This window comes from Corythoichthys intestinalis, chromosome 12, assembly GCF_030265065.1.
Source record: "Corythoichthys intestinalis isolate RoL2023-P3 chromosome 12, ASM3026506v1, whole genome shotgun sequence".
NCBI lineage: Eukaryota > Metazoa > Chordata > Actinopteri > Syngnathiformes > Syngnathidae > Corythoichthys > Corythoichthys intestinalis.
Window position 1 is genome coordinate 35,152,749 of NC_080406.1, and position 26,942 is coordinate 35,179,690.

General features: G+C 41.9%; 1 protein-coding gene across 4 annotated transcripts in view; it reads right to left on the minus strand.

Annotated features, from left to right (window-relative positions):
* Positions 1 to 8,688: 8,688 nt before the first annotated feature.
* Positions 8,689 to 26,942, minus strand: part of LOC130927597 (ATP-binding cassette sub-family C member 4-like) — a 102,883-nt gene continuing 84,629 nt past the window's right edge. The window contains exons 28-29 of one of the 4 annotated variants that reach the window (XM_057853547.1): positions 13,878 to 15,710; positions 8,689 to 9,467 (exon numbers count right to left, since the gene is read on the minus strand). In XM_057853547.1, the coding sequence (XP_057709530.1) occupies positions 15,645 to 15,710 (66 nt within the window). In that variant the 3' untranslated portion in view covers positions 8,689 to 9,467; positions 13,878 to 15,644. Of the gene's footprint in view, positions 9,468 to 13,575; positions 15,711 to 26,942 lie in introns of those variants that run through there. The other 3 variants (XM_057853542.1, XM_057853544.1, XM_057853543.1) reach the window with 3 other exon arrangements.

Consider the following 26,942-nt stretch of genomic DNA (forward strand, 5'->3'; position numbering starts at 1 on the left):
AAGTTTTTCACACACTGTTGCTGGTATTTTGGCCCATTCCTCCATGCAGATCTCCTCTAGAGCAGTGATGTTTGGGGCTGTCGTTGGGCAACACGGACTTTCAACTCCCTCCTCACACGTGGTGTCATAATGATAAGAACGGGGAGCAAAAATCCCAGAACCACACGGGGGGATCTAGTGAATGACCTACAGAGAGCTGGGACCACAGTAACAAAGGCTACTATCAGTAACACAATGTGCCGCCAGGGACTCAAATCCTGCACTGCCAGACGTGTCCCCCTGCTGAAGAAAGTACACATCCAGGCCCGTCTGCGGTTCGCTAGAGAGCATTTGGATGATCCAGAAGAGGATTGGGAGAATGTGTTATGGTCAGATGAAACCAAAATAGAACTTTTTGGTAGAAACACAGGTTCTCTTGTTTGGAGGAAAACGAATACTGAAATGCACCATATAAGTATAACACCAACACCAACCAACACCAACACCATATCCACTGTGAAGCATGGGGGTGGAAACATCATGCTTTGGGGCTGTTTTTCTGCAAAGGGACCAGGACGACTGATCTATGTAAAGGAAAGAATGAGGAATGGGCCAAAATACCAGCAACAGTGTGTGAAAAGCTTGTGAAGAGTTACAGAAAACGTTTGGCCTCCGTTATTGCCAACAAAGGGTACATAACAAAGTATTGAGATGAACTTTTGGTACTGACCAAATACTTATTTTCCACCATGATTTGCAAATAAATTATTCAAAAATCAAACAATGTGATTTTGTAGTTTTTTTCCACATTCTGTCTCTCATGGTTGAGGTTTAACCATGTTGACAATTACAGGCCTCTCTTATATTTTCAAGTGGGAGAACTTGCACAATTAGTGGTTGACTAAATACTTATTTGCCCCACTGTATATATGTAGACTTATATACACTGCTGGCCAAAAGCGATGGCACCCCTGCAATTCTGTCAGAGAATGAATGCTCTGCTGGAATTTTTGACCATTCTTTGGCCAACTGCTCCAGGTCTCTTAGATTTAAAGGGTGCTTTCTCCAAACTGCCATTTTCAGATCTCTCCACAAGTATTCTATGGCATTCAGGTCTGGACTCATTGCTGGCCACTTTAGAAGTCTCCAGTGCTTTCTCTCAAACCATTTTCTAGTGCTTTTTCAAGTGTGTTTTGGGTCATTGTCCTGCTGGAAGACCCATGGCCTCTGAGGGAGACCCAGCTTTCTCACACTGGGCACTACATTGTGCTGCAAAATTTGTTGGTAGTCTTCAGACTTCATAATGCCATGCACACGGTCATGCAGTCCAGTCTCAAAGGCAGCAAAGCAACCCCAAAATATCCGGGAACCTCCGCCATGTTTGACTGTGGGGACCGTGTTCTTTTCTTGGAGGGCGTCGATGTTTTCCTGTAAACTCTTTGTTGATGCCTTTTCACAAAAAGCTCTACTTTTGTCTCATCTGACCAGAGAATATTCTTCCAAAACGTTTTTGGCTTTCTCAGGTAAGTTTTGGCAAACTCCAGCCTGGCTTTTTTATGTCTCTGGGTCAGAAGTGGGGTCTTCCTGGGTATCCTACCATAAAGTCTCTTTTCATTCAGACGCCGACGGATAGTACGGGTTGAGACTGTCGTACCCTCGGACTGCAGGACAGCTTGAACTTGTTTGGATGTTAGTGAAGGTTCTTTATCCACCATTCGCACAAGGGTACTGCAGGACAGCTTGAACTTGTTTGGATGTTAGTGAAGGTTCTTTATCCACCATTCGCACAATCTTTTGTTAAAATCTCTTGTCAATTTTTCTTTTCCGTCCTCATCTAGGGAGGTTAGCCACAGTGCCATGAGCTTTACACTTATTGATGACACTGCGCACGGTAGACACAGGAACATTCAGGTCTTTGGAGATGGATTTGTAGCCTTGGGATTGCCAATGCTTCCTTACGATTTAGCTTCTCAAGTCCTCAGACAGTTCTTTTCTCCATGCTCAATGTGGTACACAAAAGGACATAGGAGAGAGGTTGAGTCAACTTTAATCCATTTTAACTGGCTGAAAGTGTGATTTAGTCATTGCCGCCACCTGTTATGTGCCACAGGTAAGTAACAAGTGCTGTTAACACAAATTAGACAAGCATCACATGATTTTTCAAAGGGTGCTAATACTTTTGTCCGTCCCATTTTTGGAGTTTTGTGTAAAATGATCATTTTTAATTTTTTTCCATTCTCTTTTGTGCTTTTTCATTGCACACAAATTTTGCTTCTGAAGTCCTCAGACATTTCTTTGGTCTTCTTTTTCTCCATGCTCAATGTGGTACACACAATGACACAGGACAGAGGTTGAGTCAACTTTAATCTATTTTAACCTGCTGCAAGTGTGACAATACGTTTGTCTGGCCCATTTTTGGAGTTTTGTGTAAAATGATGATGATTTGACTTGATTCTCCATTGTCTTTTGTGTTTTTCCATTGCAAGCTAAATCAATGAAGATATTACTACCAAAGCATTTGTTATTGCCTTCGTTATCTGGGAGAAATTGAGCATTATCTGACAGAACGGCAGGGGTGCCAATAGTGTATACTGAATATACACAACCTAGCTGACGCAGTAATTTCAAGTAGGAGTGGGAAACTCTTGGTACCTCACGATACGATTTGCGATACAAAGCTCACGATAATGATGATCTGACGATATGGCGATACAATGATTATCGATACATTGGTCGGGAAATCATTCTAGGATATTCTACAAATAACTAATAAACTGAAAAACAAGCTTCTGCTGTGAATTGGAATGAGTTTGTCACTAGTAGCCGTCCAATCCATTTGAACTGGGAGGGTGGCAGCGAATCAACGAATGTTCATTCGCTGCCATCCCTCCCACTTCAAACGGATTGAACATCTACAGGGTGACCCAAGAAAAAGTTTACACTCAGTTGACTGCTTGTTTAAAAGCCATTGAAACATATCTAAATAGGTTGTCATGCTTAAGTGATTCATTAAGGTCACTCAGTGCAGCTGGTAATCTCTCGTCTCTACAATTTCTGTGCTTCTGCTGAAAATGAAGAAAACTTTAGCTGTACCTGAATTGCTGCGTGCCGGTCTGACACCAACTGAGATTGCAGCAAATCTGAGAATATCCAGATGTGCAGTCTACAAAGTTAAAAAGAAGCTGAAAGATACTGGAACAGCCTCACGAAAACCTGGGTCTGGAAAACCCGATCTGTGCGGACCAAAAAGTTGATTGACAAGGTGATATGTGGCCACCCCAGAGTCCAGATCTCAATCCCCTGGATTATAGCATATGGGCAACTGTGGAGGACAGTGCCTGAAAGAAGCCACAAACTTCTGTGGCAACCTTGGAGAGGTCCATTGTTAGATCTTGGGAAAAGATGACAGCATCCTACATAAAGAAGACCTGTCAAGCGTTCCGCAGGCGCCTGGAGGCTGTTGTGACACTTAAGGGAGGACACATTGAAAAAGAGTGTACTGTACATGTTCTTTACAATAACGTATAATTTGTGATTCAATTCTAATTCTAAGCTGAATAAACATGGCATTTAAATTGTATTATGGCAGTGTAAACCTTTTTTTGGGTCACCCTGTATGGACGTCAGTAGCAGCCAATGCCAGGCAATGAGGTAATTTTGGGCCATTTAAGGTCATTTACCTGTTGATTTTCAGTAACTTCCAGTTGATTTTGGGGTATTTTATGGGTCACTTCCTATTTATTTTGCGTTACAGAACAGGAAGTGACCTGGGAATCACCCAAATGAGTGTGTGCAGTGACTCAAACTTAACAGGAAATGACCTTGAAATGCCCTAAAATGAACAGGTTACAACCTGCTAATGCCCCGAAAATCGGACCGAATGACTGTGAATGCTCTGGTTTTGAATGAACGGACGTTCCGGTCTAAATGGATTGGGCGTCTAGCACAGTCACTGGCAGCCTTAGAGTTAATTGAGACATTATTATGATGGAAGATTTTGGTAGCAACTTGTTTATTTTTATTTTTATTTTACACATTGACACCTTTTTAAAACGATATCTCAATTCTTGACAGGAGCATATCGATAACCTTTTGGGATACAAGGTATCACGATATATCACCATTTCGATATTTTGTCACACCCCTAATTTCAAGTGTCACTATACAGTATGTTCCCAGTGTTGTCTTTTCTGTGGAAACATGATCGAAATGGCTCTTTGTTTTAAAGGTTGCATACAGCCAATTACGTAATAGGCCCTATTACATTTAAGTTCTATTTCACTGCCGTTGACGATGATAGACGTCCAGTCTATTAGAATCAAATGGATTCAACATCCCGCATCGTCACTGGAAGTCAACGAGTTAAAAACAAGTCAAGCTGTCCAGCCCAAATCATTTCTACACACTCGTCTTCGACATCTCTAGAAAGAAGCGCTTTATATGCGACTAGCTTGCGTCAGACATGTGTGTTCCGCCTGTTCGCTTAGTAGACAGTTAATTGCCATGGTGGGCGGTTGGAGCGCTAGGAGCCTGATCTTAGGAATATGTCATATTTGTTAATCGGACATGCAGATGCAAATAAAGTGTGACAGACTGTGACCAACATGGCGGGTGCATAAATACCGTTAACTTCAGAAATGTTCTTGGCGCGGGAAGAACGCTACATAAAAGCCCTCCTGTTTATCTGTTTATTTTTTTTGTTCAGCTATTTCTGTTTACGGGCCGACGTGACAAAAGCCGTGATATAAATAATTTTTAAAAATGCAATACTAGGAGGATGCCAGATTGTGTTTTTGTGCGTATCGCCACCGCGCGCTAGGTGGGAATTGTGCATTAGCCGCAAAGAATCCCCGTTAAGTGAAATGCTTGGTGCCGATGAATGGAAGCGCCGGTCGACCTAATTCATATTCCTGGAAGGCTTTTTAATTTGCAAAACATGCCAGCTATCTGACAGGAGGGCTCAGCCTCTTCAGGAAAAAAATAATAATAAACGGCAGCATTGAAAAAGTTTGTAAAGCTCGTCCGCGGAGATTGATTAGAGTTGTAAAGATTTTGTATCAAAAGCGTCGCTGATTAGAGCGCGCTCGCTGCTCATTTGCATCTGGCGTGCAATCGCTCGTGCTCATGGCGTTGTTAATGCAGAAATAATATCAATGCAAAGTGTATTAATAACAACATGGCGAGGTGTCACTTAATCAATGAAAACAAATCATACACCTTGCGGTGATTATCTGGTGGGTGAATATTAATGCCTGAGTCTGAATCAATGTCGGGGGGTTGAATATGTTGCCTTCTTTTATATTTTCTCGTCATCCCTGAGATCAATGATACAAGTCATGAGAGCAATTCAACAACAAAAACAAGCGGATGTATTATTCTTAAGTCAAACAAGGGGATGCTCAAATTTCAATTAACTTCAATTTGTCTTGTTATTAATTAGATAGGATGTGAGAGGCTTTTTGTGTGCTATTATTCTTGTTAAAGTGGCATTAGTATGTAGCAGGGTATGCGGGGAGCCCGTCTTTGATTTGCCAGGTAATACCGACGAGCCCTCAACACAGATTCTTCATTTCATTATTTGATAAGGAGGCCTCTAATGAAAATATCAGCCAGCAGCAAGACGAGTCAACGGTGGGCGTGAAAAGAAAAGTGGCTCGGAGGAGAACGGTGGCGGACGGCCAATCACCTCATGACTGCGCTCCATTAAATCAAATGTGAAACGCACCTGGATGGCTAATGGAGGTCAAATGTAGAAGCAAGCGCTTATGAGTAATGAAAGACTACCAATTAGCGGCAAGAAACACTGGCATTTACATGATTATGTTGATGTTTTTTTTTTTACCCCATCTTTCTTACAATTTGCCTGTTTGCCAGATAGTGAACACTCCCTCTATATTGATGGTTTTCAAGCTGTTTATTGCACACCAGTTGAGGTTAACTATAAAATAGATCACACAATATAAAATTACAAAATACCAATACTTCATATTAGTTTCTGAAAACGTTTTAGCGCAATGCTAAATACAATGGAAGATTGTATTGATACACTAACATGAATTAGCATTACGCCACAGTATTTAATGATCGAAACAATAAAAGTTCACATAGAAATACCTTGGGAACATGCATAGAAATGGAATAGAACGCTCTTAGGCATTTGCTCTTTGAATGGTGCTAAAAAACAAGAATATCAACTTATTGGCAGCCATTGACTTGGCTGGCTTTGGTCACTCACTGTCAGCGAATGACAAATGGATTTGACGTTTAACACCATCAATGGCACTGAAACATAAGCATACACGGCCAGTCCTACCCGTTTAAATGAATTTGACATCTTTTGTTGTCATTAGCAGATAACCCAATGAGTTAAATACTATGAAATTAATAATAACTACTAATAGCGTGTAATTAAGGGAATGTATCTGTTTTTGCATTTAAATTTTGATTTTAATTTTTATTTCATTTAATACAAAATGATGAAAAATAATGATTAGTAATAAGAATTAAAAAATTTTTAAAAATACATGTTTTGAGGCACTAGAGACATTGTTTTGCAGCAAGGCAACATGACTCAAGGGCTTTGTACATACATACGGGCACTCATTCAAGGCGTGTGATTGGTTCCTGTTGCGAGATTGACACATCAGAGCACCTTTGCAAGCTCTTCCATAATGATCAACCGACAAGTACAGCAATAAGAGTGGCTTCACCCCGTGAACTGGTTGTTCCCCCCCACTATGATCGACGGACGAGTCCACCAATAAGAGGTGCCTTATCCTATGTGATTGGCTACGTAACATCGCAGCCTTCCCTATGCTGATTGACAAGCGATAAAACAAATGAGAGTGGATATTTCTCGTGAGCTGATTCGACTGCACAGATCGTCGCCTCGCCTCTTAGCTTGTTTTATCTCCAGTCTCACGAGTAATTTAAAAAAAAAAGGGCTTCCCAGTCATTTTCAGCTCTACTTTTAATCGTTTTTATCAGCTTTGAGAGCAACCAAAGTCTGCTACTAATCTCCGCAACCTCTGGGAAAATTTTAACCTTTTGTTAACATTTTTTTCCCGGAAATAGAGCCTTCTATGCCCTTCAAACACCACCAGGGTCATTTTCAGTGGTACTTTTGACCATTTTACTCACTTTGAGAGCACCCAATGCGTGCTACAAACCTACAACATTTCCAGGGAAATTTGAACTTTTTATTTTACCAGCAAATGAAGCATCATATCCCACGCTCTCTTCGCTCATGATTGGACCAACACGACACCCAGGTGGTGCGGCAAGTTCCTCCCACGCATAACGCAGGTACTGTAATTAAATCCTATTATGCGGTTTTTCACTTTTTGCAGGGGCTTCTGGTCCCCATTAGCCGCAAAAAAAGAGGGATCAATGTAATTAAGACCTGACATCCAGATATGTGGGCATCACATTTTGGCTCACGTGGTCCACATTTGTTTACTGAATATTAATACTGTAGTCTACTTACCCAGAATGTGATATCCACATATGGATAGATCATGCTGGGTCGGTTATTTCAAATACCTATAATGAAAAATTTTGCTAGCGTATTCAGTGTTACTTCTCTCTAGTTTATTATGCATTTTAGTATTTGTATTTGTTTTTAAATGATCAACAACAACAAAAATAGAAGTGAATAAATGCGATTGGATGAAAAATTGTGATATAATTTTAGACCAGACTGCCCAGTTCTACTGGGAACTGGTTTGGTTTAAACTGTGCCAAAATGGCACACGACACCTTAAAATGTGGTAGATTTACTGATGGCGAAAGACATGCCAATTCATTTGAACTTGGAAGGCATTTACTGCCTATTAGCGGTTGCTGTTTGAGCCAAAATAATTTTTGACAGCACAAACTACTCTATAACCCATTTTTTTCCCAGACTAAATTAGTGTTGTGTAAACCCACCCCGAGGCTCAACTGACCTCCTAGATCACCATGTCCTGGCATTCTCTATGTTGGCCCGCCACTCATTTTAGCTTTTTTCAAGAAAAGTATGCCAGAGGCCATTGAAAAGGCCAAATCTCAGAACAATGGCAAGCCGACTATCAGTTACGTCTTTCACCTGTAATCACCCCGCATGCATTAAGAGCCTCTGCTGCTTCCTTGCACATTCCTGACTGCTTTTTGACACCAGCATCATGTCATGTGCGCTGCCTGTAGCTTGGACTTTTTGTGCATGGTGTGGCCTATCAATTACTCTCTGAAGGTGATATGTGTGGAAAGAACAATGCTGCAAACACATAAAAGCTATAATATGCGGTATTTTCTTTTTTTCATAAGAATTTATATCCTCTAAATGAATGAAACACAAACAGAAAAGTGACAGGACAGGAACTGTCATTTTTAGACTTTATCTTGCAGATTTCCACATTTTTATTCTCCGACGGTGATGTGTGTCAGATTAGCGTAGCCGGCTGCTCAGCCGTGTTTTCATTTTCACACCGATGGGTTTGAGAATAAAGACACAGCGTTTAAATAAATCAGCCCGCCGAGGAGACATTCCGCATCGGATGTGAAACCGATAGCGTCGGTCTAATCTTTCGGCGGCCGCGTCAACTTAAATGTGGAGGTACAGCTGACATTTTACAGCAGCTATAGATTGATTAAAAAAAAAGTTTAACCTTTTATATGACACTCATTGAACTCACTGGCTGCCATTGACGGTGCGAGACGTCAAGTCCATTTTGACCTCCCAGTCAAAATGGATGAGACGTCTAGCATCGTCAATGGCAGACAGTAAGCTAATTTATAAAAAAATAACTTAAGCATTTACAACAGTAGGAAGGTTGTCGATGCGTTTCCTTTGTGTTTTGTATGTGTTAATATGCCATTTTTAGAGGAGGTATAATTTGTGTAGTACCTTCAATGGCAGTGATTGAATTATGAGGTGTGTCTTTAGTCAACCTATTTTTCCATTATGTGAGAAAAAAAAATCACAATAAAGAGCATTTTATTATGTATTCAGTTCCATACGTAAGTATAGAGTCCCTGCAGATCTCTTGCACACCCCCATACTGGATGTAACCCCAGACCATGATTTTGCCACCACCAAACTTTGCCACCACTGTTTTCTGAATGAATCTCTGATCCATCCGGGCTCCAGTAGGTCTCCTACAATATTTGCGGAGACTGTGGTGTAATTCAGTGGAAGATTCATCTGGAAAAATCCACCTTTTGCCGCTTTTCCAGCATCCATCCTTTTGACAGGTAGTGGGCCTTGGCAAATGCCGTATGTTTTTTTAATTGTCTGCACACTGAGAGATCTGCAGGGTGGAAAGCAACATAAATAGTCTGAAATATCAGCAAATCCTAGCTGCCTCTTACATTCCTAACCATAAAAAGGGACACATTCTGCATCAGGATGGTTCTCTATCGCATACTTCAAAGTTCCTCAAGGCAAAGAAGATCAAGATCCTCCAGGACTGGCCAGCCCAGACACCAGACATGAACATCATTGAGCATGTCTGGGGTAGGATGAAACAAGGAAGCATGGAAGACGAAACCCAAGAATGTTGATGAAGTTTGGAAGGAATGCAAGACTGCTTTCTTTGATGTTTCTGATGACTTCATCAATAAATTGTATGAATCCTTGCCGAACTGCATGGATGCAGTCCTTCAAGCCCATGGAAGTCATACAAAATATTACATTGGATCTCATAGCACCACTACTTAATTCGCTTATGTTATGTAACATATTTTTGTATTTGAAGTACATTTTTTGTTCAATTTTCACACTACTTTCTGTAGGCGACAAAAGTTTTGTCTTGCCAAAATTTGACCTTTGTCTTCATTAAATGATAAACCTTTTTTCAGTGAAACAAATATATTTTTGTAGATTCAACATCATTTGGGAGGGTCTTATCTTTCATATGAGCCATTTCTGAAATCAACTGAATAATTAAAAGTCAGGTTATTAGCAATTGTTTCTACACAATGGATACGCGACAAGACTTTTGTCAGGGACTGTATTTGTGTTCAAGATAACTCATCGATGAATAATATGATTGATATCAAACTTGTTTTTAATGTGAAACAGATGAGGTCATTACATTTTGTAGTGATGATGTCAAAGGTCACAGAGGTCAGAAAATAAATTTGTGATAATTGAGGAAAGAAACAAAGGATTATCATCAAACTTGCAGGATAAATTTGGCCTATGAAATGGAAGAGGTGATTAGAATTGGGGGTCATGATGTCAAAGGTCGCAGAGGTCAAAAAAGAAATTTCATTATAATTCAAGAATGTATAAAGGGATTATTATTAAACTTGCAGGATATGTTTGAATTTGGGGTAATGAGGTCAAAAGTCACAGAGGTTAGAGAATGAATTTAATTGAAAATGTGTTGAATTTCACGCTACCAAATATGGTGGTGCTTTTACTATGGCTGCTTAGGCAGAGATCCGCGCTCTTTAGAGTGCTTCTTTAGTTTGTATTGAATGTAATGAAGCATTTTGCAAAGCAGAAGAAAACCTGAAGCATTCTAATCTAATGTTGCAACTAAAGCATATTCAAGATAAATATGTGCGAGCTTGGCTTAAACTACCTTGTTGTTGCATGTACAAGTTAGTTTTGCTCCATTTTCTAGTCTCCGAATTGTTCTCTTTCTCAATGCACTTTGAAAAGCCAAGGAGTGAGTTTTTGAAAGCCGAGACAGACTTGTCCAATTTGCGTAGGAACGTGAAAGCCTCTTGTTGTTCTAACGTTGTCCCACTTTATCAGGCAAACAGCAGCTTTGTCCCCCGGGAGTTAACTTTTGCTCCGTTTGCTGGCATGCACCACCCGAAGCCGCCTGGGCTAGATCATGTCTCCGGGGGCCACAAAAGCAGGCAAATCGCTGTGCATTAAGACCAGTCGCACAATGGGTGACAATGGCTTGCATAAACACTATTTAGAACTATTCACAGGGCATTGAAGAGATGGGCGTCGACCGGCCATTGCCGCAAAGCCGGCGCATTGTGGCGAGGTGAAAAGAAGTCTAATGAACAGGAAGCCTTATTTGAGAGAGCTGACAGTAACCGTACAACGGGCGCATTGTGGGCTTGCCACCAAGCCTGTGGGTCTCTGCATTAGGAGAAATGATGAGAACACAACCTGAAAAGACACACTGGGCCCTTGGACCCGCGTAAATGCGAGCGCACAATAATGGGAGCTATGGAGGAATAAAAAGGGGGGTGCGCACACACAAATTGTTGCCACCCTCACCCGAAGCTGAAAGTTTACATGTGAACATCAGCCGCTCTCATGCCCTACTAGGATAAAAACCCATCTCAGACACATGCACATCAAAACCCCCTCCATGCCCGATTGGAACTTTGAAGTGCATTCCGGTTAGTTTGCCACCAAGGAGTCTCAATTTCAAATGTCGCAGTTAAAATGTCATACATTTCCAATGATATCAAAGTCTGCAGGGGAGTTGGCAACTCTGGATCACACTCACACACACTCGGAGTGGACCCCTCCGCCCCCACCAATTCCCAAGCTTCATCAATCTGGCACAAAGGGATGACATCAGCAATAAGCACAGTGCCTTTGAGCAATAAGCCTTATTTACTGATGAGATAAGCCTCCCCTTCCCCCTTCAGGCCATTGTCTCCTACTTTCCCTCTCAGGCTGGAAAATCAAACGGCACTTTTGGAAGGTGGCGGACCGTGGCCCGGGATTCAAGACACATATCAAGTATGCAAAGAGGGTCTTTTATGCCTTCTTCGGGAAGGGGGGGCCTTTTCAAAAGGGTGACATTAACTGGCCAATATCAAACAGTGACAATGGACGCACAATAATTTACACAGTTGAGACTGACGTAACATTAGTTTCATTCGATTACAATTGTGTTAAAAATAATTCAACCTCATAACATTATATTGTTGTGGTATTATTTTTTTGGGAGTTTATTCATAATCAGGACTTAATGCAATTTTAAATAAAGAGATAAATAAATAAAAACATTGTAACACACTATACTGCCATTGAAACAATTGAAACACTTTCAGTGCCATTGACATCGCTAGAACTCCAATCCATTTTGACTAGGAGTCAAAATACAGGGTGTCCATAAAGTCTCTTTACCATTTCAAAAATGTATTGAAAATGCAATTGATTAGATATTTTATTCAGATTTGTTCTATTGTATTGTGTTTTTTTTACCTCTTTTAATACACTTCTACATGGGCACCATTAGTTGTACGAACCATATTAAGACGGTACTCGATTTCTTGCCATGTTCGCTGTAGCATAGCCTCATCAATTGTGGCAATGGCATCAATTGACACACAATGGTACACACATTTGCAGTGTAATAAAAACCTTTAATAAACACGGAATACAATAGAACAAATCTGAATAAAATATCTAATCAATTGCATTTTTAATACATTTTTTAAATGGTAAAGAGACTTTATGGACACCCTGTATATTAGACGTCTAGCATCATCAGTGGCAGCCAATGAGTTAATAAAGATTTTATAAAGGTGCTATTTTGAGTATTGGTTTTTCACATTTCTATTCCAAGTATTTTCAATGAAAAATCCGACAAAACAATCTCTTGCATGCTGGCGGATTTTTTTTTTCCATTACTGAAGAGTTTACTTTTATTACAAACATCGTGGCTGCTTGTATATATGACCAGAAAGTTAGAACTAAACAAACTAGCATCAACACAGACCTATTTTTAACAAGACATTTTCTAGTGTCATCACATGCTTTTAAAAAGGCACCATTTTGTTGTTTGTTTGGCTTTGCTGCACACAAGCACACACGTACTCTGTCACATCAAGCCTTAGGAACATGTCACACATCTACTTTGTAGTCACTTCTAGAAAGCACGTCAAAGTCTCTCGGGGCCGGGACGCTCCGCCGTCTAACACGTCGGGAAGAAAGCCTCCTCCGTCAATTCTACTAAATTCAGGGGCGCATGCCGAAATCCCGCTCGCTCACTCTTTTTCCCCTCAACAAGTTGACGCTTCCTAACTTGCTACTATTCAGACGCTCGGGCAATTTGTTTCCATTTGTCAAATGGAAAAAGAAACTATAACAAAAGAAAATGCTGGCAGTGCGGAAAGTTAACATTTGGGATAAAACCTTAAACAATTGTCGTTATCGTCCATTTATCGACTGTACGTCAGTGAATGAGTCTCCCTTTAAGAGACGCTATTTGTCATTTCCATTCAGGCATTGTGCTGACTGTATCTATTAAAGACACATATATTTGCACAGCTATTCAACCTCTTAAATAGTACCATTATGACCAGGTATCCTTCCGCTTCATAATACTTATTGTGCAAACTTGTGTGCAGCTGCTATCAGGCAACGAGCAGAAGGAATAATATGCTGACTGTGATGTAGATAGTGCCCCCCATTGTGGAGACCACCCCCCACATCGGTGTCAATGCTGCGTCAGGTGCTCCAGCTGCCACAAGGTCCCCCTGGCCGCCACCCTGACACGGCGACACAAAGTAATCACCGATCACGCTGTTTAATCACTGAAACAAGCGCTCCTTTGCCCCCCGTCATGACAAGCCCACCTCCCTTCTGTCAATATCCCACTGTCTCATTATCTCCTTGGATTGCACATTCTCACTGTCAGATAAACAGAGTGGAAAATTAAGATTAAAAATATGGTAATTTCATTTGAGGCGGCAGGCAGCCCCTTCTCACTGGCCCATTATGCTATTGATTGAACCCCCCCCAATTCCATTTCTCTTTTTCAATGTAAACTTTAATCTATTTGCAAGGCAACAATTCAGCTCCCGGGGGGCTTTTTGAGAGTAAGTAACCATTTAATATGATGCTGGCTCAACACTCACTGGCTTTAATGAATTGTCTAAATCTCCCTTCTGTGTGTGTAGGGTGTGTGTGTGTGTGTCTTGTACTTCACCAGCCAAATGCGCAGCTCATCCATTCCCAGCTCATCCCTCTATCCGCAGTTATGTGATGCTTGCTTGCTAATTGAGCTGCTAATGACAAAAATCACATTGTAATTGGGCCGCTGTCATTATTGTACCACTGACATGTTAAATTAAGCAAAGATGCCGCGTAGTCAACTCCGACTTGTCGGAGTCGCTCAATGAATGTGAAGCAGCAAAGACAAAAAGACAGGGAATGACAGTTTATTGCATGGGCATTATATCGTCTTATACTTCATTAAAACATGTCATATTATTGAACGTAAAATTATATAATACTGTAGTCTGTAATTATATAAATATTAAGAAATAAAATATTAAGGCCACACTAAGAATAAAAAACTAAACTAATAACAAAAACTGATGACTACTTCAAAATGTTTGTGTAGATCTGATATGCCTTCGTTAACAGTTCTGTAATACAGCCAATTCAATAGTAAATGCACCAAAGAAAGAGAAAATATATGCCGTTTTTTCTATGAACAGCGCAAAATATGTTATTTCTCACTTTCTAAACTCAAGTAATAGAAATACATCGTTTCTCATATTAGTGCAGTTAGAACAAAATGGTGATAACACTCCAAACATTCACTCAAACATCACTGGAACACATAGGGTCAAAGCATAATTTTCAAGAAGACTAGTTTGATTTTTGGTATGCCATTTTCAAATTGTAAAAAAATACAAAGATATGCCATTACGCTGTTTTTTTTCATGACCTTCCAAATTCAGCACCAAACGTATTGTATATGGCTTTTTCCATTGGTCATCTCGTACTGCCCTGGTATGTTGTCTCACTAGTAATTTACAAATCAGACATCCAACAAAGTTGGGATGTTGACAAATGCTCACAAAAATACCTGATTGGAGCATTCCAGAGGTGAGCAGGTTGAAGGGAAATAGTTAAGTGTGATTTGGTGAAAGAAGCAAAAGCTAAGTTTACCACTTTGTGAAAAACTGCGTGAGCAAAAAAAAAAAAAAAAAGTCAGTTTAAAAACATTAAGTTCAAGTTAAAACTTTAGCATGCAAAGCAAAAGCCATTTTATCAACAACATCCATAATTCTGTGGCCCTGAGTTCATCTGAAATGGACAGGTATGAATTGGAAAAGTGTCTTACCAATCCACATTTCAAATTGGTTAAAAAATCATGCATTTAATTTCTTCTGGACTTAAGACGAAAGGGACCATCAGGATGTTAAACGTTTTAGAGCCAACAAATACTGCGTTCGAACAGTGTGCCTTGCTGTACTTGATGAAAATGGTTCCTCAACTCAATGAAAACATGCTGGCATACAGTACAGTAGTAGATCTGTCAAATCACGATACTGCGCAAACATGGCTTTTGAATGTTGTTTTTAAGGCAGATGATTTTTGTACATTTCAGGTGTCCTCTTGTTTCCTGAACTGAGGTTGACTTACAGTACAGTGGTCAGGTTGTTCAAAATGCAGGAAGACTCGTTATTGAAAGAAAAAAAAGAGAGAGAACAGACCAAAAAAAAAAAAAAAACATTGAAAGGAATAGGCACAGCCATTGCCAAATTTTCCTTTCCATGCAAAAGAATGAATACACCGCACAGCACTGAAGTCTCCAGTGCACATAGATGAACGTAGTAAGGTGCTATCAATAAAGGCACAGACACAAGCTTGAGTGGACATTCCAATATACAGTCAAATAAATAAATAAATACTTCCATTAGGGCTCGGTTGGCGACGGCGGTCAAAGTTGCTCTCCAAAATGTCAAAGAGACGTCTCAAAGACGACGTCCTGGAGGTGACGCACCTCCTGCTTTTTGTTCTGGTGCACCTGCAAGCGACACAAGAAATAGCGGCGTCACCGAATGCGAGCGTGCAATCACTGCCGCGATCTTTTGTCGCTGCATTTATGACAGCTGCAGTCAGCGCTGGTTTGAAGGGATTTGTCAGCTGCTCAAGCATGCAAGAGTGGCTTATTTAACAAAGATGATAGTATGGGACTATTTATCTGGGAAGTCTTGAATTCTTCATACAAATACTTTGTAGCTAGGAACAGAACTTATTTGCTACCTCTGAGTTAAAAGACCTGGTTAGCTAATGTTACATATTGACACTTTCTTAACCCTTGTATTCTGTTCGGGTCAAAACTGACTGGTTTTCAAGTTTGAGTAGGCAAAAATCAATGGTACTTCTTAGATATCCAGAGTTTTATATTTTCTGGCTGAATTAAATCTCAGATAAAATGTAATCCATTAGCAAAATTGTAGGCAGATTTTCGAACAGAAGGGTTAAAATAATATTCGCCTTCATTTTTAAGAGTTATCAGGAAACACAAGAAAATTGAACCATTTGTTGCAGTCTTTAGCCTGGAATGAATTGAATGCCTTATCATTTTCTGTGTCGAAAAATTTAGGTTTGGGGTATATTTGCACGTCCTTCAGTGTCAGATTTAGCTTAACTTGGACGGTTTGACCGTTTTACCTTTAGACATCATATATTCAAAGAAAATACAATACCAACATGTAAAAGACGTACAAGTATGTAAATTGTGAACTTTTTAGACCTCTAATAATGGAGAGAAAAAAAATGTTTAAATACAAAAACATGACTGTTTACAGCTATTTACAGCCATTTTGTAAGGTCACCTATACGCCCATAAACTGGTAGACTCGAGCGCAGTTGCATGTGATAATGGGTATGAATGATTAGTTGTTCAAGTTACTTTTGAAAAGAGTTAAAGTTATAGTTACTTGCCTGACAAAGTCACTAATTGACTAGTTTTTCAATTGCAAACGTAACTACTTTACAAAAATGATTTTAAAATGTGTTTTTGTTGTTCTGTCATGCAGTAAGAAAGACTCCCTCCTGACACTATGAAATGTAATGGAACAATAAAACATTTGCAGAAATTTGACATATTTAATTTTTATATACTCGCCTCCAAAACAAGAGTTGCTGTGCAATATGAAATAATACCGTTTTGGCCCGAATATAAGACAGTGTTTTTTGCATTGAAATAAGACTGAAAAAGAGGGGGTCGTCTTATATTTGCGGTCTAAATATTATACCCATTCACGATGCAAGATGGCGCCAGAATCATTGAAGCGATGTTGTCATGACAGTTCTCAGCTACTCTCAAGTTTAACCAGTTTGCATTATTTTACTGCGAAGTTTTTCCTTATTCAGATTTGTTTAAAGACTACAGTTACAGTTAGACTTCACTTTGATGGTTAATGCAGTTATTGCAATTTTGTTGTTTTATCATAATAGATTTATATATATTTCAAAAACCAGAAGCCATTTATTTACGAATGTGATTGCACTTAAGTTTACATATTTAAATGTTCAGATATTAAGATTTGAATGAGGCAAAATAACATGCTTTTTCTCTCAAATATATTGTTATAATCATTTGTTTCAGATGTGCTATAATTATTTTCTGTATAAAAATTAATTTGGTTTTCAAAAAGTCTTTTTTCAAACTTGAGTCTTGAAAAAGAGGGGGTCGTCTTATAATCAGGGCCGTCTTATATTCGGGCCAATACAGTAATAATAATAATAATAATCAACTGAAGACATCGTCAACAAGACCCGCCTGACAATCTCTGATTGGCTTACCCTGACATATTTCCCTATGTTAATCAATCAACAACCTCTTCTGGGACGTGCTGTGTTCAAGTTAGAGTGAGAAGCTAGTATGAGGTCAAAGCTCATAGATAGCACTTTCATACATTGTTGCCAAGTTGTCGACATTCTCACTAAATCTGGTGACTTTCCAAAGACTCTTGGCAACTTTTTATTTTATTTTCCAAAGCGACTAGCGACAAATCTAGCGACTTTTTGCAAAGTTTATGCTTCTCCGATGAGGTTATTCCTCTCCCCCACAGCATCCATTACAATTACATCCAAATTGCCTTTTTCTGCAAATCAGGTGATGGCTTCATCTAGCGACTTATAGGACAGCCAATAGCTACTTTCCTTACTAGGGATTTGATAACACTGCTCTCATAGAGAGCAGCAGACACATCTGTAACATGACAGCTTGACTCATGTGCCACAGCGCTGCATTGGGAGACTTTTCAGTTGGATCACATAACATAAATAACTTGAGCAAGGCTCGTACGGTTTGGTACTAAATTTTGAGGGGTTCAATTTTTTAAAACATTTTTAAATATGCAGTAAATTCGCTGCATCTCTGACGTTTATGAAAAACCAAGCCATTGTGAAAATTGGTTAAAAATTCAGCAGTCTAGTACAATTTAAACTACACGTTCAATTGACTGTACCGTATTTTTCGGACTATTAGTCGCAGTTTTTTTTCATTGTTTGGCTGGGGGTGCGACTTATATTCTGGAGCTACTTATGAATGAAATTATTAACACATTATTATATCATTTCACATGTTATTTTGGTCTTTTGGAGTGACACTGATGGTTTGGTCAACTTGTTAGCATGTTCTTTATCCTACAGTTATCTGAATAACTCTTAATAGCTATGTTACGTTAACATACCGGCCATGTTCGCGTTTTGTTGTTCATTGTTGTAACAATGTCATACTGAAGACTTATTCAGCATGTTGTTCCCTATTGTATTTTTATTTTAAATTGCCTTTCGAGATGACATATCTGTTCTATGTGTTGGATTTTATCAAGTAAATTTCCCACAAAAATGTGACATACTCCGGTGCGACTTATGTTTTTTTCCTTTTCATTGGGCATTTTATGGCTGGTGTGACTTATACTCAGGTGCGACTTATAGTCAGAAAAATATGGTAATAGTATGTCTATCGAGTGACTCTGTTGCAAAATGGCTGACAAGTGATGACACCGTTCCCCATTGGCTCAAAGCATGCATCAGATACCCAGTTTTATATGTACAGTACTTTATATATGGTATCGATGCTTTTCCCCGTTATAACGAAGACTTTCAAGAACAAAATACAGCTTGGTGATTTAGTCTTTTACTAAGCTGTGTGCTATTGAAAATGGACGGACAGGTGGCAAAATATCTCATAGAAAGTCTACCATGTTGTTGGAGTGTGTCACAATAGAACCATGACAAAAGCAGAAAAAAAGCATCCAGCTATGAACGTAATACTGTGCTCCCATTTTTGTGAGCTTTTCTATTAAATTCTTGTGAGAACTGAAACGAAAGTTTGAACAAAAAAGCTGCAAACAGGAAGTCGGCGACGCGCGATATCCAGAGAGCGAGCGGGAGAGCCTCTTTCAAGGCGGACAAAGCGGCAAGAGCTTGATATCAGATTATTGAATGTGTATAAACTTGAGTGACAACTATAGAAACTTGTCACACAACATTTCAGTATTTAATGTAAAAGTGGTGCTAGACAGTAATCTGATGAAAAGGGAAGCGGAGTACAATGAGGGAAGGAAAAGGAAAAGCGCAGACAATGCGGCTCTGCAGTGTGCAGACTAACAGCGCAGCAAATAATAGCGCAGTGTGCTGACTCTTTCAAATCACTATTTTACTCATTTCACTCCTCTGGCTGAAGAGATGAAGCGGCGCTGATAAAGTTGTGAGAAAATGAAATGATGCCCACTTTTTCTCATTGCACAAAGGCCCGTTTGAAGTTGCAATGCAATGCTATCTAGAGCCGCAGACAGATGCGCAGAGAATGGCGGCGAACAATGACGAGCCCGCCACGCTTATCGCATGTCACTGTCCGAGGGGGAAATACAAGCACAAATGAATTTCACAGGGAAAAATATGGACATTCTCTATTACTGTAATCCCCATAGAAAGTTTATCCCCAATCGCCGTGAAGTTAAACTCAATTTTATTTCAGGATCATCATCTGTAAAATGATCTCAAATTCATGGGTATAGGGGTGTATGTGTGTGTGGGGCTGGGGACTTACAGTATATGGAGACTTTTTGGGGTTATCACCAGAGGATGATGAATCTACAAAGCGATCATTTCTCTTAAAATTAATGTTCTGGTGTGGCTCGAGTACTTTAAATGAAAATGATAGTCAAGTGTCCTCACATTATCAAGGCTCTTCTATTGCTTCACTGTATTATTGTCAAAGTGGAGTCATGACTTAGCGGTTGGGTAAGGCTTCAAATTCCATGTTGATAACATACCGTGAAAATATGGATATTGTTGTGTTGACCTTATTTGACACTGGGTAATGTGGAAAATAACATGAAAACTTGCATTTCGTGATACATCCATTTTTAAATTCAGATTAAAGTTGAAGTGTTCAAAATCCCATTGAAAATCATGTAAATCCATCCATTGAATACTTTCCCATGGGCTCACCACCTGTGGGAAGGGCCAAAGGGGTCGGGTGCGTAGCAATTTGGGCGGCAGCCAAAGGCGGGGGCCTTGGCGGTCCGACCCCCGGCTACAGAAGCTAACTCTTGGGACATGGAATGTCACCTCTCTGGCGGGGAAGGAGCCCGAGCTGGTGTGTGAGGCAGAGAAGTTCCAACTAGATATAGTTGGACTCTCCTCCACACACAGTTTGGGTTCCGATACCAGTCCTCTCGAGAGGGGTTGGACCCTCTTCCACTCTGGAGTTGCCCACGGTGAGAGGCGCCGAGCAGGTGTGGGCATACTTATTACCCCCCGGCTTGGTGCCTGTACACTGGGGTTTACCCCAGTAGACGAGAGGGTAGCCTCCCTCCGCCTTCGGGTGGGGGGACGGGTCCTGACTGTTGTTTGTGCTTATGCACCAAACAGCAGTTCAGAGTACCCACCCTTTTTGGAGTCCTTGGAGGGTGTGCTGGAGAGTGCCCCCTCTGGGGACTCCCTCGTCCTGCTGGGGGACTTCAACGCTCACGTGGGCAATAACAGTGAGACCTGGAGGGGCGTGATTGGGAGGAACGGCCCCCCCCGATCAGAACCCGAGCGGTGTTCTGTTATTGGACTTCTGTGCTCGTCACGGATTGTCCATAACGAACACCATGTTCAAACATAAGGGTGTCCATATGTGCACTTGGCACCAGGACACCCTAGGCCGCAGTTCGATGATCGACTTTGTGATCGTGTCATCGGACTTGCGGCCGCATGTTTTGGACACTCGGGTGAAGAGAGGGGCGGAGCTGTCAACTGATCACCACCTGGTGGTGTGTTGGCTCCGATGGTGGGGGAAGATGCTGGTCAGACCTGGCAGGCCCAAACGTATTGTGAGGGTCTGCTGGGAACGTCTGGCAGAATCCCCTGTCAGAAAGGGCTTCAACACCCACCTCCGGCAGAACTTCTCCTTTGTCCCGGGGGAGGTGGGGGACATTGAGTCCGAGTGGACCATGTTCCGCACCTCCATTGTTGAGGCGGCCGATCGGAGCTGTGGCCGTAAGGTGGTTGGTGCCTGTCGTGGCGGCAATCCCCGAACCCGCTGGTGGACACCTGGGGTAAGGGATGCCGTCAAGCTGAAGAAGGAGGCCTATCGGGCCTTTTTGGCCTGTGGGACTCCGGAGGCAGCTGACAGGTACCGGCTGACCAAGTGGACTGCGGCTTCGGCGGTCGCCGAGGCAAAAACTCGGACATGGGAGGAGTTCGGTGAGGCCATGGAAAACGACTTCCGGACGGCTTCGAGGAAATTCTGGTCCACCATCCGGCGTCTGAGGAGAGGAAAGCAGTGCACCATTAACACTGTGTATAGTGAAGATGGTGTACTGCTGACCTCGACTCGGGACGTCGTGAGTCGGTGGGGAGAATACTTCGAAGCCCTCCTCAATTCCACCGACACGCCTTCCTTTGAGGAAGCAGAGTCTGGGGACTCTGAGGTGGGCTCTTCAATCTCTGGGGTTGAAGTCACTGAGGTGGTTGGTAAGCTCCTCGGTGGCAAGGCCCCGGGGGTAGATGAGATCCGCCCAGAGTTCCTAAGGGCTCTGGATGTTGTAGGGCTGTCATGGCTGACACGCCTCTACAACATCGCGTGGACATCGGGGACAGTGCCTCTGGATTGGCAGACCGGGGTGGTGGTCCCCCTTTTTAAAAAGGGGAACCGGAGGGTGTGTTCCAATTATAGAGGGATCACACTCCTCAGCCTCCCCGGTAAAGTCTATTCAGGGGTGCTGGAGAGGAGGGTCCGTCGGGAAGTCGAATCTCGGATTCAGGAGGAGCAGTGTGGTTTTCGTCCCGGCCGTGGAACAGTGGACCAGCTCTACACCCTTGGCAGGGTCCTTGAGGGTGCATGGGAGTTCGCTCAACCAGTCTCCATGTGTTTTGTGGATTTGGAGAAGGCGTTCGACCGTGTGCCTAGGGGAGTCCTGTGGAGGGTGCTCCGGGAGTACGGGGTACCGAGGCCCTTGGTAAGGGCTGTTCGGTCCCTGTACGACCAGTGTCAGAGTCTGGTCCGCATTGCCGGCAGTAAGTCGAATTCGTTCCCAGTGAGGATTGGACTCCGCCAAGGCTGCCCTTTGTCACCGATTCTGTTCATAATTTTTATGGACAGAATTTCTAGGCGCAGCCGAAGCATTGAGGGGGTCCGGTTTGGTGGCCTCAGCATCTCATCTCTGCTTTTTGCAGATGATGTGGTGCTGTTGGCTTCATCAAGCCGTGACCTCCAACTCTCACTGGGGCGGTTTGCAGCAGAGTGTGAAGCGGTTGGGATGAAGATCAGCACCTCCAAATCCGAGACCATGGTCCTCAGCCGGAAAAGGGTGGCATGCCCTCTCCGGGTCGGGGATGAGATCCTGCCCCAAGTGGAGGAGTTTAAGTATCTTGGGGTCTTGTTCACGAGTGAGGGTAGGAGGGAGCGGGAGATTGACAGGTGGATCGGTGCAGCGTCTGCAGTGATGCGGACTCTGCACCGGTCCGTTGTGGTGAAGAAGGAGCTGAGCCAAAAGGCGAAGCTCTCGATTTACCAGTCGATCTACGTTCCTACCCTCACCTATGGTCACGAGCTGTGGGTCGTGACCGAAAGAACAAGATCCCGGATACAAGCGGCCGAAATGAGTTTCCTCCGCAGGGTGTCCGGGCTCTCCCTTAGAGATCGGGTGAGAAGCTCGGTCATCCGGGAGGGGCTTGGTGTCGAGCCGCTACTCCTCCGCGTTGAGAGGAGCCAGTTGAGGTGGCTCGGGCATCTGGTTCGGATGCCTCCTGGACGCCTCCCTGGAGAGGTGTTCCGGGCATGTCCCACCGGCGGGAGGCCCCGGGGTCGACCCAGGACACGCTGGAGAGACTATGTCGCTCGGCTGGCCTGGGAACGTCTTGGAATCCCGCCGGAGGAGCTGGCTGAAGTGGCTGGGGAGAGGGAAGTTTGGGCTTCCCTGCTGTAGCTGCTGCCCCCGCGACCCGACCCCGGAATAAGCGGAGGATAATGGATGGATGGATAGATGAATACTTTTCAGAGTATTGGAACACATTCTAGAAATAAAAATAGTAACATAAAATACATTTTATGTTGTAACTATAGTTTTACATGAAGAAAACCATTGTGAACACATTTTGGCACTTTGCTACGACTTCCACGGTTTCTCGCCTTTCTCGTCAAATGACTGGCACTTATATTTCTTGTTTTATTGTGTCCAAAGGGTTTAATAGAAATATATATATGGTAAATGGTAAATGGTGTTATACTTAAATAGCGCTTTTCCACCTTTCAAGGCGCTCAAAGCGCTTTACACATATATATATATATATATATATATATTTATATATATATTTATATATATATATATATAAACATTAACTCAAGGCAATGAATAATCCCGACCTCATCGGCAACACTTGGGCAGGTTGAGGCAACATTAGTGTAACCACTGTAGCCAGAACAGAAAGACAGCCCAATCAGATGGTAAAACCTGACAAGTTCAGTATGAAATAGCCAAAATTATCACCTCTTCACAGACCCATTAAACTGTTGAAAATAAGATCTTTCTCTAATACAACTTTTTGTAATTTTTGTATGAGAACCAGAAAAAAATAAGTCACATACATAATGAGGAAAATAAGTATATGAATACTGCGATTTCGCAAGTTCTCCCACTTAGAAATTCTGGGCGGGTTTGAAATTGTCATGGTAGGTGCTTGTCAATTATGAGAGACAATCTTAAAAATCCTGAAATCACTGCGTATGATTTTTTAAACAATTTATTTGTAAGTATTTGACCACAGAAAATTAATGTTAATATTTGGTACAGGAGCCCTTGATTACACTTGCAGTGGTCAAACATTTCCTGTAACTTTTCACCAGGTTTGCACAGACTGCAGCAGGGATTTTGCACCACTGCTCCACACAGATGTTCTTTTCATCAATCTTGTTTCTGGGCTGTCACTGAGAAACGCAGAGTTTGAGCTTTCTCCAATGATTTTTATATTGGGTTTGTGTCTGGAGACTGGCTAGGCCCCTCCAGAGCCTTGATATGCTTTTTACGAAGCCACTCCTTGGTAATTCTGGCTGCCTTTCAGGCCATTGTCATGTTGGAAGACCTAGTCACGACGCATTTTCAATGCTCTAACTGAGGGAAGGAGGTTATTCCCCAAAATATCACAGTAAATGGCCCTGGCAATCCTCTTCTTAATACAGGGCAGTCGTCCAGTCCCATATGCAGAAAAACACCTCCAAAGCATGATGCTACCACATTCGCATGCTTCATAGTAGGGATGGTGTTCTTGAGATGGTACTCATCATTCTTCTTCCTCCAAACACTGAGTGGAATTAAGACTAAAAAGTTCCATTTTAATCTCATATGACCACATGACTTTCTCCCATGTCTCCTCTGGATCATACATATGGTCATTGGCAAACTTAAAACAGGCAAGGACATGTGCTGGTTTAAGCAGGGGAACCTTCCTTTCCATGCATGATTTTAAAACATCTTAGTGTATTACCAACAGCAAGCTTTGAAATGATGGTCCCATTATCTTTCAGGTCGTTGACCAGCTCCTCCTGTGTAGTTAATTCCTCACCATTCTTAAGATTATTGAGACCCTACGAGGTAGCTCTTGCACGAAGCCCCAGTCCGGGGTAGATTGACAGTCATGTTTGGCTTCTTCCATTATCTAATAATTACTCCAATGGTGGATCTTATATCACCAAGCTGCTCGGCAATTGCCCTGTAACCCTTTCCAGACTTGTAGAGGTCCACCATTCTATCTCTGGTGTCTTTGGACAGCTCTTTGGTCTTGACCATGTTAGTAATTGGGAGTCTTCCCTGGTGTTTTGGGGTGGACAAGTGTTGATATGCAGCTAACCGCCTCAAACAGGTCAAAAAGTTAGAATCAAAAAGTCCTCCACTCCACTTATTCGTTGAACTTTTTAAAGGCAACTAACACCCTACACTGTGATTGCTGGATTTTTTTCTTTAGATTGTCTCTCACGGTGGACAAGCACCTACCATGAAAATTTCAAACCCGCCCATTTCTAAGTGGGAGAACTTGCAAAATCGCAGGGTGTTCAAATACTTATTTTCCTCACTGCACGTGGGCGTGTACTGTGGGCGAACCAATGCAATTTCCCCAATAAGCTAGTTCTTTTTATATCAGGTCAAAACTATTGTATTCCTGTTTTAATTAACATAAAAATTAATGATTAAATATCAAAAATACATGATTGATTGGGGAAACCGCCATACTCAAAAGTTGACAAATTTGATCTACACGCCCGATGCCCTTCTCTCCTGCCCAGAGTTGGGCGTTTAAAATCAAAGCCGGCATTAATAAAGTGCCTGTGACACGAAAAAGCATGTTTATTTCATAACACACGGGGTATTTTATGCTCCTGAATTAAATGGACCACGTGGATGTGTGAAAAAGCGATCGATATATTTATTTAATTTTTGGAATCCCGTGCTACTAAAATGACAGACTTCCTGCTTCAGTCTTGCATTGAGGAAGAGGGGGCTGTGATGTGGACGGGGGAAGGAGTCCTCTTCACTATACAGCTGTACTGTTGTATGAGAAGGACTAAGGACTCAGCTAGTTTTGCAGATTAATTCGTTTATTTTTCGCATCACGCCAGTCAAACGACCCTACTACTGTGGGACCATGAGACTTACGAGGAAGTGAGTAAACACCGTGTTTTGTATTATGTCAAATACTGGGATCATTTTAATACAAAGGTGGCTTGCATTTTGTGGCTGACATGCTCCTTGTCCCCTCGGCCGACGACCGGCGGCTTGTCACACATTCCCTCGCCGGGAGAGCACTATACTCGGCTTATTGCCCTCTTCATGTGCCCAGTGTTCTGTCAAATTTTCCAACCGATCAGAAATTGCAACTTTGTGTTAAAAATAGCCGCGAATACAGCGATTACAAAGTAAACACTACAAACTTTCTTTCGATAAAGGACTTCTTACGTTTGATCATGGATGGGCATGTAAAAAGCTCTCCTCATACACATATTGTCATATTAGCTATGAGTCTCTCACTGTTTACGACTTCGCCGTGTAGTAAAGCATTATTTTGCCACATTTGTGTTAACCATTTGGCAGCTGCACGCTCCTCCGACGTCGGCCGGTTTGTCCGGCGGTCATTGTCCAGCTGCTTCCCCGCAAACGAGCCCTCTGCCCTCAGCATGGGAACGACGAGCTCTATCTTGTACGCCGCCGGGCGGGTTGCCGATCAGCGAAGACAATCGACAACCCAGTCGTCATGTCAAATAATTCGGGCTAGTTATGTGTGATTTTCCGCTTTGAAGACTTTGAAACATCACTCGGTTCAGGTTAGCATGTCGGCTAGCTGTCACGCCTCTTGGTTTCTTTACATTCTCTGAAGCCTGGGAAGGGAAATGACATAAGCCCAATTTAGGTGGCATAAAATATCGTTCGGGAGGTGCAACAGTAAAGGTGAAGTCGACAGTTTTTACCATTATGGAGTAATTTTGCCATGTCGTCCTGAATAAATGCATTTTTATAATTTCATATTCCATTTAGCACAAGACTGTTATTTGTAATGACCATGCCATTTATTTAGCTATTGGGGAAAAATACTTGGATAAAAAGAATATCCTGTAAAAATATGGGAGTAGAGAGACTGAAACAATGACATTTTGCAGCCGTCTTCTTCGCGTTTTCCTCTTTCTGAATAATTCCCCCTCAATGGGCCGAATAGTGAAACTGATGAGCCCATTCTTCCGCAGACGTCATCCACCTGT